This window comes from Aegilops tauschii, chromosome 1 (genome assembly GCF_002575655.3).
Source record: "Aegilops tauschii subsp. strangulata cultivar AL8/78 chromosome 1, Aet v6.0, whole genome shotgun sequence".
Classification (NCBI taxonomy): domain Eukaryota; kingdom Viridiplantae; phylum Streptophyta; class Magnoliopsida; order Poales; family Poaceae; genus Aegilops; species Aegilops tauschii.
Genome location: NC_053035.3, coordinates 48,954,522 through 48,969,370, shown reverse-complemented (window position 1 = coordinate 48,969,370; position 14,849 = coordinate 48,954,522). Strand labels below are relative to the sequence as shown.

Below are 14,849 nucleotides of genomic sequence, written 5' to 3'. Positions count from 1 at the left end.
TAGCTGATCGTGTCACCTACTAAGGGTAAGATCAAGGACCTGACATCCTCGACCCACCTAGGGCCCCCACACCATTCTTGTAATGTTGCAGGATCGTAGTGGGCGAGAGTGCCCATGCTCTGCTTCCCGCTGCTCACCGACCAGGTCACTAACCGATGGCTGGTCATGCGCAAGTGGCGCGTCGGCATGCCCATCAGGTACCGTGGCGCGGTGTTCGCCGACGAGGTGAGGGCCAGGATCAAGGGCGTCATGTCTGGGAAAGAGGGGGAGGAGCTTCGGGAGGCGGTGAAGAAGGTGAGGGCGACACTCGAGGTCACCACAACGCACGGCGGGCCATTGCAGCGGAGCTTCAATGAGTTCAATGATAAGCTAACGCGTGCGTTGCGGCGGATATTAAGCTGAGCTGTCAACCGATCGGGCAGAAGTGCTGCACGAGGGCATCGGGGAAGTGGCTACGGGTGCAGTTTATAAGTAACATCATATGTATAAGTGTCTTGTACTTTGTTGTGTGTAATGTGTGCACAGTCATTGACTCAGTGATATGCGGTGCGATCAATACGTGGTTCATTTTGTGATTACACGATGGCGCGGCATACCAGCTCACACGACGGAGTGAAATTTGAAACAAGTTCATCAATTTCGACAAAAAGTTCATAAATTTGGAAAATATCATTGATTTTGAAAATATTTCATCAATTTAAAAAAACATCTATTTTGAAAACAAAGTCCATGGATTTGAAAAAAGTTCATTAATTTTGAAAAAAGTTCATTTGTGCATCAATGTTGAAAACAAGTTCACAAATTTGGATGAAGTTCATTCATATTGAAAAGTTGCATTCTCAAAAATAAAAAATAGAATAATAAAGAATAAATAAAAAATGAACAAAAAGTAAAACCCAAACAAAACCGATCTAGAAAAAAACATACAAAAGAAAGAAGTAAAACCCGCTAGGAAGCTTCATAAAGCTTCCCAAAACCAGTGATTGAAATCCCTATATACCTTTTAATGGGCTGGCCCATGCAGCATCGAAGGAGGTGGGGCGGGGTGTGCGCCCATTTGCAGCGATGCCTTCAACCGGTGTATCGGGCGCCGAATAGGATTCACACCCATTGCGACTGGCCGATGAATTGTCACGAGCACTAAATATAACCGTCCAAACAAACAAATAGAAGGAATATATAGCTCTAGCTTCCAGTCTTCCACGACAACCTTTTTACTTTCTTGTCCCTTTTTCTTATTTGGTTTTTATTTTATTTTCTTGTTCACCTATTTTAAGTAGATTTACCTTTTAACCTTTTTGTTTATATTTCTTATCATTACTTCAATATATATGACCCTTATTTCTTTGTTCATCAGCTTTAAGAAAATGTTCGGTGCGTTTAAAAGAATGTTTGTTGGATATTTTAAGATGTTCGAGGTGTATTTAAAAATAGTACATCATGTATTTACAAAATATTCACATTTTAAAAAGTGTTCATAACATATTTCTAAAAGTATTCTTTGTGTATTTTTGAATGTGTTAACTGTATTAAAAATGTTCACAGTGTATTATAAAATATTCATCATATACTATAAAATGTTAACAATTTTTTAATATTTGTCATTTTGTACTTTTTAAAACTCTAACCATCTATTAAAAATGTTTATCACGTAATAATAAAATATTCGATGTGTATTTAAAAATTGTTCATCATTTTTTCAATGTTGATGTGTATTTTTAATCAATTTTGTTTATTTGAAAATGTTCATTTTATGAAAAAAAGTCTATTTTGTACTGAAAGAGTGTTCAATTTGAATTCAGAAATATTTATCGTGTAATTCCAAAAAGGTTGTTGAGTACCTATTTTTTGTGTATTAAAAATATACATGAAAAACTGCGCACTAGTGTGCCATTCGTAGGATGGGAGAAACATGCCTCGCGATTCTGGACGGATGAAAACTTCATTTTGTAGCGAAGATCGCATATTCACATGCACACAATATTTTACTTTTCAATACAAAAGTAGAAGACAGGTCCATTGATCTTGGTTCTCGAAACACCTAACTTCTCAATTGTTTCAAGTCACTTATAAAATAGTCCCTGGTAATCATACAGTGTAGCAAAAGGCAATTAAAAAGGGACTACCTTTTGACATTAATTTTCTTTTCAGATGGCACAATCAACGAAGACCACGGGCAAATAACGGACGCATGGCCTGCCCTACGAAAGCTAATGTGACAATAGAGCCGACATCAGATTGTCGGTGCGGTGGCCCACGTTGTCCTTGAGGCGCTGGAGCGCCCTTTTGAACTCCTGTAGCTCGGCCTCCCCGAGCGCCTCAACGTCCGCCTCCCACCAGAACCGCTTCCCGGCCTACATATGCACGCCTACCACCTTCTTCCGATGACGCTCATCGAGGCAGCCTCCGCGGCCACCTCCATGTCTTTCTTCTCTATCTCACGACACAATGCCTCGAGGGCCTCCCACTCCACATCGTCAGCAGCAACATGAACATTGGCGTTGTTGTAGCCGACGTGACCCAGGACGGCTTCGATGGAAGGGCTGCCGAAAGTGTACCCTTTGCCGGCCTCGAAATACATGACGATGGCGAGGTTGGCGCTGCAGAGCACAGCGAGCTTGGAGAATTTCTTCCAGAGCCCAAACTTGCACTTCTCTGTATTCGCGCCCTTTCGTCTTCTTGCCAAGCGGCGGTTGCATCATGGTCGTCGATTGACGAGGTGAAACGCGACGACGGCGGAGCCCGGTGCCCTGTTTCTCTTGTCGAGCTTGTACCAAGGAGAAGAAGGCGTGCCAAGTGAAGGCGTGTTGGAGATGCCGTAAACTTTTGGAAGGAAATCACCTTGTGCGAATAATTACTGGACGTGCGCGGTTTCCGATTTGCAAACCATCAGTGTAAATTTTGGAAAGTATCCTTCTTTCTTTTTGAAAAGTTTATTATTGTAATTCGAAGGAATATCCGGCCAACTGAAATCTCTGGATGCGTCGGCCGAGTCACATGTGCTCCGTCCAGTCTGCTGACTCACTCTTCAAGCACAACCTATTTCGGCGCCGCTTCCGGATAGCTAGACATTTGTTCAATCATATCTGGAAGCGGGTGGTGGCATACGATAACTATTTCGAATGTAAGGAGGGTTCCCTATGAAAGGTTGACTTCTCCTCTTATCAAAAATGCATTGCAGCTACTCGGATGCTTGCATACGGAATACTCAGTGATCTTGTTGATGAGTATATCCACATGAGCGAGTCCATGTGTGTAGAATCCATGTATAGGTTCTGCAATGCTGTGGTAGCAGTGTTTGGCCTGGAGTACTTGAGAGGGCCAACTGTTGCGGATACTTGGAGCAATGCTGTGGTAGCAGTGTTGAGCCTACTATATTTAGGTTTTATGCCTAACAAATTAAACCCTAGTTTTATTTCGCATATGTTCAAGTCTAATCCGTAATTGTTTTAGAGTGCCTATTCAACCCTGATACGTCTCTGTCGTATCTACTTTTCTAAACAATTTTGCTTTTGTTTTGAACTCTAATTTGCATGATTTGAATGAAACTAACCTGGTCTGATGCCGTTTTCAGCAGAACTGTCATGGTGTTGTTTTCTGTGCAGAAATAAAAGTTCTCGGAATTGGACTAAACTTATTGGAGATTTGATTTTTTATGAAATATAAAAAAATACTAAAGTGAAGATCCACCAGGGGGCACCAGTTGCCAGCAAGGCAACAACGCGCAGCCGCCCGGGCCTCTTGGCGCGCCTAGATGCCTTGTGGGGCCCATGTGGCTCCGTTGACCCTAATCTCAAGCGTACAAATTCCTTTTCCCCGAGAAAAAAAATAAGAGAAGAATTTTCATCACGTTTTACAATACAGAGTCGTCGCCACCTCCTGTTCTTCATCGGGAGGGCTAATATGGAGTCCATTCGGGGCACTAGAGAGCAGGATTCGCCGCCATCATTATCACGAACACTAGTGGAAAAAATGCTAGCCGCAACTTTTGTTGGTGGCGCGTCATTTTCAACCAACGCCGGCACTATTTTTTTCAAATAGTGGTGGCGTTGGCTTATTTGGTACGATATTAGTAGGGGCATAGTGGTGGCATTGTAAAACAGGTGAGCGTGAGAAGTATATGGGGATCAACAATTTGTACCAGGCGTAATTGTAGCGACCAGACCTCAAATGGTCTGTGCTGCTGTGCACCAGTGTCATCCCTGGATCAGTAATGCTGACACACAGTACAAATGGAGGATTTATAACAGAGTAGCAATCACACACTTATTACATCGAATATCTCCGAAGAGATTAAGTATGATAAACATGGCTTAAGGCCATCTAATAACGATAACAGCGGAATACTTGGAAGATAAGTGAGTCCATCAACTCCAGCGGCATCACTGAGTATAAGACCACGACCTAAAGCACCTTACTCGTCGTCTGAAAGGTCTGCAACATAAAACGTTGCAGCCCGAAAACGGGTCAGCACATAGAATATGCTGGCAATGTAACACATAGAGAATAATGAACAATAATAATACTATACTACATGCATATATGGCTGGTGGAAAGCTCTATGGTTACAATTTTGCGAAAAGCCAATTTTATCCTACTTCAAAGGAATAAATTTTATTTAACTATCATGGTGGTTGTGAAACATTGAGATGGTTGACAGCATCTCAATACCAATTAAATGTCATCAATAACCCAACAAAATTAATTAGAAGTAACATGGTGACGAGATTCACATGATAATCCAAGTACTAGATACTCAAGTTGTCCATAATCGGGGACACGGCTAACCATGATTAGTTTGTACACTCTGCAGAGGTTTGCGCACTTTTCCCCACAAGACTCGATCTCCCCCGTTGGACGCACTACATGGTGTTTGAGTAACGGATGACCGAGACACAGTCTTTCAGAAGTGTTTGCACCTTACGTATGGGTAGACAGTTACACCTACTTTCCCCTACATCTGCTAGTCTACCACTGTAAGAGTTCACACAACTTAGTCAACTATGCTAGAGCCCATAATAGCTTGTGGCTGCACACGGAAGTTTCTAGCATGAATAATCTCATGATCCCTTTGAGCCTGGGTGGCGGTCCAAAAGAAAAACAGGCAATCCTAGAATACCCAGGTACCTCAATCCACCCAGATGTGAGTTTTAGTTGCCACCTTAAGTAAACCATTATTAACAATCTCACATCTATCATGAATATCACTCAAACCCAATCCACGTCTACGAGCATAGCATGGCAAAATAATGGCAAACGTAGAAGTAACTCCCAAGGGTTTGATAAAAGAATAGGTAATAGGTACTACCTCAACTACTTCCCAATACCCACAATTTAACTAGATCCTAATCATGCAATGTTTGAGGAATAGATCTAATGCAATAAAAACTGGGTATGGAAGGTATATGATCAAAGTGTTACTTGCCTTGCTGATGATCCGCGAAACCTAGCGATTCGAAGTAACAAGCGGCACACTCCGGGTACTCTATCGCAAACAAACAAGCAAACAATAAGTACTCATCTAATGCACAGGTAAAACTCGAATGAAAGATCCAACCAGAAAGTTCAACTTAAGAACTCCGGTTTGCAAAAAGAATCAACTCGAACGAAGCAACGAAAGTCAAACGGCGAAAGAAACAAAGTTCGTTTACTAATCTGGATCTAGGTCAAATTTTACAATAGCAAAAACTTGTTTGAGTAGGTTAAACGGAAAGAGAATTTCGAGACGAAACTCTAGGCGCTTGAATCGCCTGATTCCAATAAACGAGCGAAAAATTAAACAGAAACGAAGATTCGATCAGAAATCGAGATCTGAGATAATCGCGGAAAAATCCGATGAAAAAGAAAAACGGACGAACGGTTAAAGAACGAACGTTCGTTAACAGAGAAAATCCGACGAACGCGTTCGTTAAAACGAACGGGTCGGTGAACGTTCACAAAATAACAAAACCGAAGAAATAAACCGATCTAGGTTTTTTTTTAAACGAACGGTTTTTTTAAACAAAACCGGCAACGACGGCGAGGTATACCTCGTCGGGGCAGGGCTCCGGCGGGGCTCCGGCTGGCTCCGGCGAGGGCGGCGGGATGCGGCGGGGCTCAGGGGGCTCGGGGCTGGCGACGGGCGGCTCCGGCGGCGGGGTTCGGTGAGCGGCGGCGGCCTTCGGGCTACGGCTCCGGCGGCGGGGTGCGGGGCGGCGGCGGGGTTTATAAAGAGGGGGGAAGGGTGCTTGGAGGAGGGGGCAAGGCGCGGCGGCGGGGTGTCCGTGGCGGACACGGCGGCGGCGTCCGGCGTGCTCGCGGAGGAGAACGCGGAGATGGGCCGGCGGCTCGGCGGGGCCTCGGCCCGGTCGGGCCCGGCGCGATTTTTTTTTTAAAACGTTCCGCCAAAAATTCGTAGAAAAATAAATAAAAATTCAAAAAAGATAAAAAAAATTTCCCCGTCTAGTTAGAATATTTAGAACAGGGTGAACATTTGTTTTTGACAGAAAATAAATTTTTGAAAACATGCAATATTTTTTTAATGCAATTAAAATTGCAAATAAAATCCGAATAAATGATTTTAACATTTTTCCTCCAATATTTCAATTTTTTTGGAGAAGTCATATTTTCTCCTCTCATTTATTTTTAATGAAATATTTTTCCGGAGAGAAAAATAATTAAAACCAAAATCCTCGTTTTATTATTTGATGTAAATCAAATATGAAAATTCGAGAAAATCCCCAACTCTCTCCGAGGGTCCTTGAGTTGCTTAGGATTTATCGAGGATTTGTCGAAATGCAATAAAATATGATATGCAATGATGATCTATGTATAACATACCAAATTGAAAATTTGGGATGTTACAAACCTACCCCCCTTAAGATGAATCTCGCCCTCGAGATTCGGGTTGGCTAGAAAACAGGTGGGAGTGGTCCTTCCGTAGATCTTCCTCTCGCTCCCCGGTGGCTTCATCTTCCGTGTGGTGACTCCACTGGACTTTGCAAAACTTGATAACCTTACTGCGGGTAACTCGGCTGGCATACTCAAGAATCTTAACTGGTTTCTCCTCATAGGTCAAATCACTTTCCAGCTGAATCGCTTCGAGTGGCACAATATCTCTCAGTGGTATCTCAGCCATCTCTGTGTGGCACTTCTTAAACTGGGAAACGTGAAATACATCATGAACTCCAGACAATCCTTCGGGCAATTCCAGCTTGTAGGCAACTTCTCCCATACGTTCCACAACTCTGTATGGTCCGATAAAACGGGGTGCTAACTTTCCCTTAACTCCAAAGCGCTTTACTCCTCGAAGTGGTGATACTCGAAGATACACTCTGTCTCCGACTTCGTGAACTGTCTCCTTTCGTTTAGAATCAGCATAACTCTTCTGTCTGGACTGGGCTACCTTGAGCATATCGCGAATCAACCTCACTTTCTGTTCAGACTCCTTAATCAAATCTGGTCCAAACAACTGACGGTCTCCAACTTCGTCCCATAACAACAGTGTTCTACACCTCCTTCCGTACAAAGCTTCGAAAGGGGCCATCTGCAAACTGGTTTGATAACTGTTGTTATACGAAAACTCTGCATATGGAAAATTGTCGTCCCAACTAGATCCATAATCTAGTGCACATGCTCTCAACATGTCCTCCAAAATCTGGTTGACTCTCTCGGTCTGTCCATCTGTCTGCGGGTGAAAAGCTGTACTAAATTCCAGCCTGGTTCCCAATGTTTCATGTAACTGCTTCCAAAACTTTGAGGTAAATTGGGTTCCTCTGTCTGATACAATGGTCCTCGAAACTCCATGCAAACATACGATCCTGGTCATGTATATCTTTGCCAACTTAGCACTGGTGTAAGTGGTCTTCACTGGAATGAAATGAGCCACTTTCGTCAATCGGTCGACTACAACCCATATCGAGTCATAGCCTGAACGAGTCCTGGGTAATCCTGTGATAAAATCCATGCCTATTTTATCCCACTTCCATTCGGGTATCGGCAATGGTTGTAGCAATCCTGCTGGCTTCTGATGCTCTGCCTTCACTCTCTGACACACATCACAAACTGCTACATACTCCGCAATATCCTTCTTCATTCCGGTCCACCAGAAAGTATTCTTCAGATCCAAATACATCTTGGTATTCCCTGGGTGTATCGAGTACGGTGAATCATGGGCTTCTTGCAAAATCAACTTCCTGATCTCCGGATCATTTGGCACATAGACGCGGTCCTCAAACCATAAGGTATCGTGCTCATCCTCACGAAATCCCTTGGCTTTTCCTTTGCTCATTTTCTCCTTTATCTCTTCAATCTCCTGGTCTGTCTTCTGAGCTTCTCTGATCCTTTCCATCAAGGTAGACTGAATCTCCAATGTCGCTAAATAGCCCCTTGGGACTATCTCCAAACATAGCTCGCGAAGGTCCTCGGCTAACTCCTGAGGTAACTCTCCTGTCATGAGGGTGTTGACATGACTCTTGCGGCTCAATGCGTCTGCTACTACGTTAGCCTTTCCTGGGTGATAATGCAATCTCATATCATAGTCCTTAATGAGCTCCAACCATCTACTCTGTCTGAGATTTAACTCCTTCTGCGTGAAAATATACTTCAAACTCTTGTGATCCGTGTACACCTCACAATGGTTTCCGATGAGAAAATGTCTCCATGTCTTCAATGCATGCACCACGGCTGCTATTCCAAATCATGTGTAGCATAATTCTTCTCATGGGGTTTAAGTTGTCGTGAAGCACATGACACAACTCTTCCTTCCTGCATAAGCACTGCTCCGAGTCCTCGACGAGAAGCGTCGCAATAAACTTCATAGTCCTTGCGTTGATCTGGAGAATCAACACTGGTGATGTAACCAATCGTTTCTTCAACTCTTGGAAACTAGCTTCACAATCCTCAGTCCAATTGAATTTGGTGTCCTTCTTCAATAGCTCAGTCATGGGCTTAGCAATCTTCGAGAAATTCTCGATGAATCTCCGGTAGTATCCTGCAAGTCCAAGAAAACTCCGGATTTCTCCAACTGTCGTGGTGATTCCCAACTTGTCACTGTGTCAACCTTGGCAGGGTCTACTGCTATTCCTTCTCCAGAAATAACATGTCCAAGGAATCCAACTTCCTTCAGCCAAAATTCACATTTGCTGAACTTGGCATATAACTGATGTTCTCTGAGCTTCTCAAGTACCAATCGCAAATGCTCCTCATGCTCTTCCTCATTCTTGGAAAAGACTAAAATATCGTCAATGAACGCCACGATGAACTTATCCAAAAACTCCATAAACACTTTGTTCATCAGGTTCATAAAATAGGCAGGTGCGTTAGTCAGACCAAATGACATAACGGTATACTCATACAATCCATATCTGGTGGTAAAAGCCGTCTTAGGTATATCCTGCTCTCGAATCTTTAACTGATGGTATCCTGATCGTAGATCGATCTTGGAAAATACTTTAGCTCCTTTTAGGCGGTCAAACAAATCATTGATCATCGGCAGTGGGTACTTTTTTTTGATGGTCACTTCATTCAATCCTCGGTAATCAACAACCATCCTCAGCGATCCATCTTTCTTCTCCACTAGAAGTACTGGTGATCCCCAAGGTGACGAACTTGGGCGAATATAGCCTTTATCCAGTAACTCCTTGATCTGCTTCTTAATTTCCTCCAAATCTTTTGCGGGCATCCTGTACGGTCTCTTAGATATTGGCCCTGTGCCTGGCAAAAGTTCAATCAAGAACTCAATGTCTCTATCTGGTGGCATGCCTGGCAACTCTTCTGGAAATACATCCGGATAGTCCTTCACCACTGGTACTTCCTCCTGTACAACTCCTGATAAGGAATTTACTTGAGTCCTCTTCGGCATATGCCGGGATACATACTTGATCCTTTTCCCTTCCAGGGTGGTAAGCAAAATCGTCTTGCTGGCACAATCGATGTTTCCTCCATACAACGATAACCAATCCATTCCCAAAATCACATCCAAACCTTGCGATTCCAAAACTATGAGGTCTGAGGGGAAAACATGTCTTCCAATGGCCAATGGTATCTGAAAACATCCTTGGGTTGCCATATACTCTGCTCCTGGCGAGGTTACTAACATAGGGGTTCTGAGAACTTTGGTGGACATCTTAAACTTATTCACAAATCCCCTTGATATGTATGAATGCGATGCACCAGTATCGAAAAAAACGGTTGCAGTAAATGACTTAACCAAAAACTTACCTATTACTGCATCAGGCTGAGCTTCAACCTCCTCCACGCTCACGTGGTTCACGTGTCCTTTGTTGAACAGGTTCGGCTTCTTCCCAGAGCTTCCATTGCCATTTCCATTTTGGGCTTCAGGACATTCATCGGCATAATGTCCATTCTTCTGGCACTTAAAGCAAGTGACTTGACTCAGGTCCTCTTGGCTGGGGTAGATGGGTTGGTGCGGTTCTGTCCGTTGCTTCCTCCATTCCCATTACCATTTTTAGAGCCATTATGGTTGTGCGAACTACCTCCTCCATGGGTATGCTGAAACTGTCCTCCCGGCTTCGGGGCAAAACGGGGCTTCTGTTGAGCTCCTGAGTTATACTTCCCTTGTCCATACTTCCTCTTACGGTTTTCAATCTGCTGTTGCTTTCCTTCAATCATGAGAGCTCTATCTACCAGCTCCTGGTAGTTGTTGAAAGTTGCTACCATCAACTGCATACTCAGCTCATCATTCAGTCCTTCCAAGAACTTCTCCTGCTTGGCTGCGTCTGTAGCAACGTCATCTGGTGCATAACGTGCTAACTTACTGAAATCCTCCACATACTGGCCTACGGTGCGTCCTCCTTGGCGTAGGTTGCGAAACTCACGCTTCTTCATAGCCATAGCTCCTGCTGAAACATGAGCTGTACGGAAAGCTTGCTGAAACTGATCCCATGTGACTGTGTCAATAGGGTGCGTGGCTGTATAATTCTCCCACCATGATGCTGCGGGTCCATCAAGCTGATGTGCGGCAAAACGCACTCTTTCCGCATCTGTGCATCCTGCAGTGGTCAACTCTCTTCCAACTTTGCGGAGCCAATCATCTGCAACAATCGGCTCAGTGCTACTGGAAAAAAACGGCGGGTTTAGCCTTAAGAAACGGGCTAAGTGATCAACAGGTGGTGGTGGCGGTGGGTTGTTGTTGTTGTTGTTGTTGTTGCCTTGGTTCTGCACTAACACTTGCATCAGGGCATTCTGTTGCTGAATCAACTGGGTTCTCTGGCGGGAAAAAAAATCCGGTGTCGCGTCTCGGAGGCATCTGATAGGTTTAGAAAAGATGAGAGTTAAGAATAGAATGAGGTCTAGAGAGAAAACACTACCCATATGCTCATGAGACAAATTCAATCAATTCAAACAAGGCAAAACAATCGATCTAACTAGCGTTACAAAGTGCTTGAACTATACTATTAAATGGGGGAAAACTACTACTGATATGGTGGTCTATAAAATTCTAATCCGTTGAAGACTCCATGATGTCTACTCCAGCTTCATCAACAAAGTCATCTTCACTTGGTTCCGAGTCGGTGTCGTCGATGATGATGTAGTTATCCGGACAAGTGCATTAGTCGACTTCTGCTTTTGGCATTGGATTTCCCATGAATACTCCAATCTTCTTCTCCAGGTCGTCATTCTTCCCTACTAGTGCGATGATTTCCTCCATATAATCCTCGCGTGTAGCCTTGAGTTCTTCTTGGAGCTCCTTGATCTTGGTTAATGCCTTCTTCAGTTCTTCCTTGTCCGTGCACATCTGGTTCTCCTGGCGACGAATATGTTGGTTCTGCTCCTGGATGAAAGCTGCAATTGATCCATCCTTCTTGGTTTTGATCATCTCCCATTGCGCGTCTCGGCGTCCACAAATTTGGTAAATAGTATCCTTAAGCTCCTGATGGTAGACTTCTCCAATGCGTCCCATGGCGATGTGTGCGGCCATGCTCTTCCCTAAACTCCAGGTTGGTTCTTCGAAAACCAATCTTATGGGTTCAGTAACTGGCACAAACGTCCTTCCTGGAATGTGAACTTGAATCTTCCAGCTCTCCTCTTCGGGTAATGTGGCTTTGTAGGTTCTGGTGATGCTTGGTATTCCTATGTTCAAGTACTTAGTGACTTCCTTCAAGTGTCGTCCAAACGGCGTGTCTTCATCTGGTTGCATGAACTTGCTCCTTGCATCCGCCATTCCTAAAAGAGTAGAAAGTGGAGAGGGGTTAGAAATGAGAAGAGAGGAGCTTTCTAGGGCTTAAGCTTAGTGGTCGTGTCCTACAGTCAGCGTGTGCTCTGATACCAACTTTGTAGCGACCAGACCTCAAATGGTCTGTGCTGCTGTGCACCAGTGTCATCCCTGGATCAGTAATGCTGACACGCACAGTACAAATGGAGGATTTATAACAGAGTAGCAATCACACACTTATTACATCGAATATCTCCGAAGAGATTAAGTATGATAAACATGGCTTAAGGCCATCTAATAACGATAACAGCGGAAGACTTGGAAGATAAGTGAGTCCATCAACTCCAGCGGCATCACTGAGTATAAGACCACGACCTAAAGCACCTTACTCGTCGTCTGAAAGGTCTGCAACATAAAACGTTGCAGCCCGAAAACGGGTCAGCACATAGCATATGCTGGCAATGTAACACATAGAGAATAATGAACAATAATAATACTATACTACATGCATATATGGCTGGTGGAAAGCTCTATGGTTACAATTTTGCGAAAAGCCAATTTTATCCTACTTCAAAGGAATAAATTTTATTTAACTATCATGGTGGTTGTGAAACATTGAGATGGTTGACAGCATCTCAATCCCAATTAAATGTCATCAATAACCCAACAAAATTAATTAGAAGTAACATGGTGACGAGATTCACATGATAATCCAAGTACTAGATACTCAAGTTGTCCATAATCGGGGACACGGCTAACCATGATTAGTTTGTACACTCTGCAGAGGTTTGCGCACTTTTCCCCACAAGACTCGATCTCCTCCGTTGGACGCACTACATGGTGTTTGAGTAACGGATGACCGAAACACAGTCTTTCAGAAGTGTTTGCACCTTACGTATGGGTAGACAGTTACACCTACTTTCCCCTACATCTGCTAGTCTACCACTGTAAGAGTTCACACAACTTAGTCAACTATGCTAGAGCCCATAATAGCTTGTGGCTGCACACGGAAGTTTCTAGCATGAATAATCTCATGATCCCTTTGAGCCTGGGTGGCGGTCCAAAAGAAAAATAGGCAATCCTAGAATACCCAGGTACCTCAATCCACCCAGATGTGAGTTTTAGTTGCCACCTTAAGTAAACCATTATTAACAATCTCACATCTATCATGAATATCACTCAAACCCAATCCACGTCTACGAGCATAGCATGGCAAAATAATGGCAAACGTAGAAGTAACTCCCAAGGGTTTGATAAAAGAATAGGTAATAGGTACTACCTCAACTACTTCCCAATACCCACAATTTAACTAGATCCTAATCATGCAATGTTTGAGGAATAGATCTAATGCAATAAAAACTGGGTATGGAAGGTATATGATCAAAGTGTTACTTGCCTTGCTGATGATCCGCGAAACCTAGCGATTCGAAGTAACAAGCGGCACACTCCGGGTACTCTATCGCAAACAAACAAGCAAACAATAAGTACTCATCTAATGCACAGGTAAAACTCGAATGAAAGATCCAACCAGAAAGTTCAACTTAAGAACTCCGGTTTGCAAAAAGAATCAACTCGAACGAAGCAACGAAAGTCAAACGGCGAAAGAAACAAAGTTTGTTTACTAATCTGGATCTAGGTCAAATTTTACAATAGCAAAAACTTGTTTGAGTAGGTTAAACGGAAAGAGAATTTCGAGACGAAACTCTAGGCGCTTGAATCGCCTGATTCCGATAAACGAGCGAAAAATTAAACAGAAACGAAGATTCGATCAGAAATCGAGATCTGAGATAATCGCGGAAAAATCCGATGAAAAAGAAAAACGGATGAACGGTTAAAGAACGGACGTTCGTTAACAGAGAAAATCCGACGAACGCGTTCGTTAAAACGAACGGGTCGGTGAACGTTCACAAAATAACAAAACCGAAGAAATAAACCGATCTAGGTTTTTTTTTAAACGAACGGTTTTTTTAAACAAAACCGGCAACGACGGCGAGGTATACCTCGTCGGGGCAGGGCTCCGGCGGGGCTCCGGCGGGGCTCCGGCTGGCTCCGGCGAGGGCGACGGGGTGCGGCGGGGCTCAGGGGGCTCGGGGGTGGCGAGGGGCGGCTCCGGCGGCGGGGTTCGGCGAGCGGCGGCGGCCTTCGGGCTCCGGCTCCAACGGCGGGGTGCGGGGCGGGTGCGGGGCGGCGGCGGGGTGAGAGGGAGGGGGCGGCGGTGGGGTTTATAAAGAGGGGGGAAGGGTGCTTGGAGGAGGGGGCAAGGCGCGGCGGCGGGGTGTCCGTGCCGGACACGGCGGCGGCGTCCGGCGTGCTCGCGGAGGAGAACGCGGAGATGGGACGGCGGCTCGGCTGGGCCTCAGCCCGGTCGGGCCCGGCGCGAATTTTTTTTTAAACGTTCCGCCAAAAATTCGTAGAAAAATAAATAAAAATTCAAAAAATATAAAACAAATTTTCCCCGTCTAGTTAGAATATTTAGAACAGGGTGAACATTTTTTTTTGACACAAGATAAATTTTTGAAAACATGCAATATTTTTTAATGCAATTAAAATTGCAAATAAAATCCGAATAAATGATTTTAACATTTTTCCTCCAATATTTCAAATATTTTGGAGAAGTCATATTTTCTCCTCTCATTTATTTTTAATGAAATATTTTTCTGGAGAGAAAAATAATTAAAACCAAAATCCTCGTTTT

General features: G+C 43.9%; 1 protein-coding gene across 1 annotated transcript; it reads right to left on the bottom strand.

Moving 5' to 3' along the window:
* Window positions 1-2,210: 2,210 nt before the first annotated feature.
* Window positions 2,211-2,581, bottom strand: LOC141027412 (uncharacterized). The gene is made up of 2 exons (XM_073504441.1): window positions 2,417-2,581; window positions 2,211-2,354 (listed from the first exon to the last, which is right to left on the bottom strand). The coding sequence occupies exons 1-2, from the start codon at window positions 2,579-2,581 to the stop codon at window positions 2,211-2,213; spliced, it is 309 nt and encodes a 102-aa protein (XP_073360542.1).
* Window positions 2,582-14,849: the final 12,268 nt, after the last annotated feature.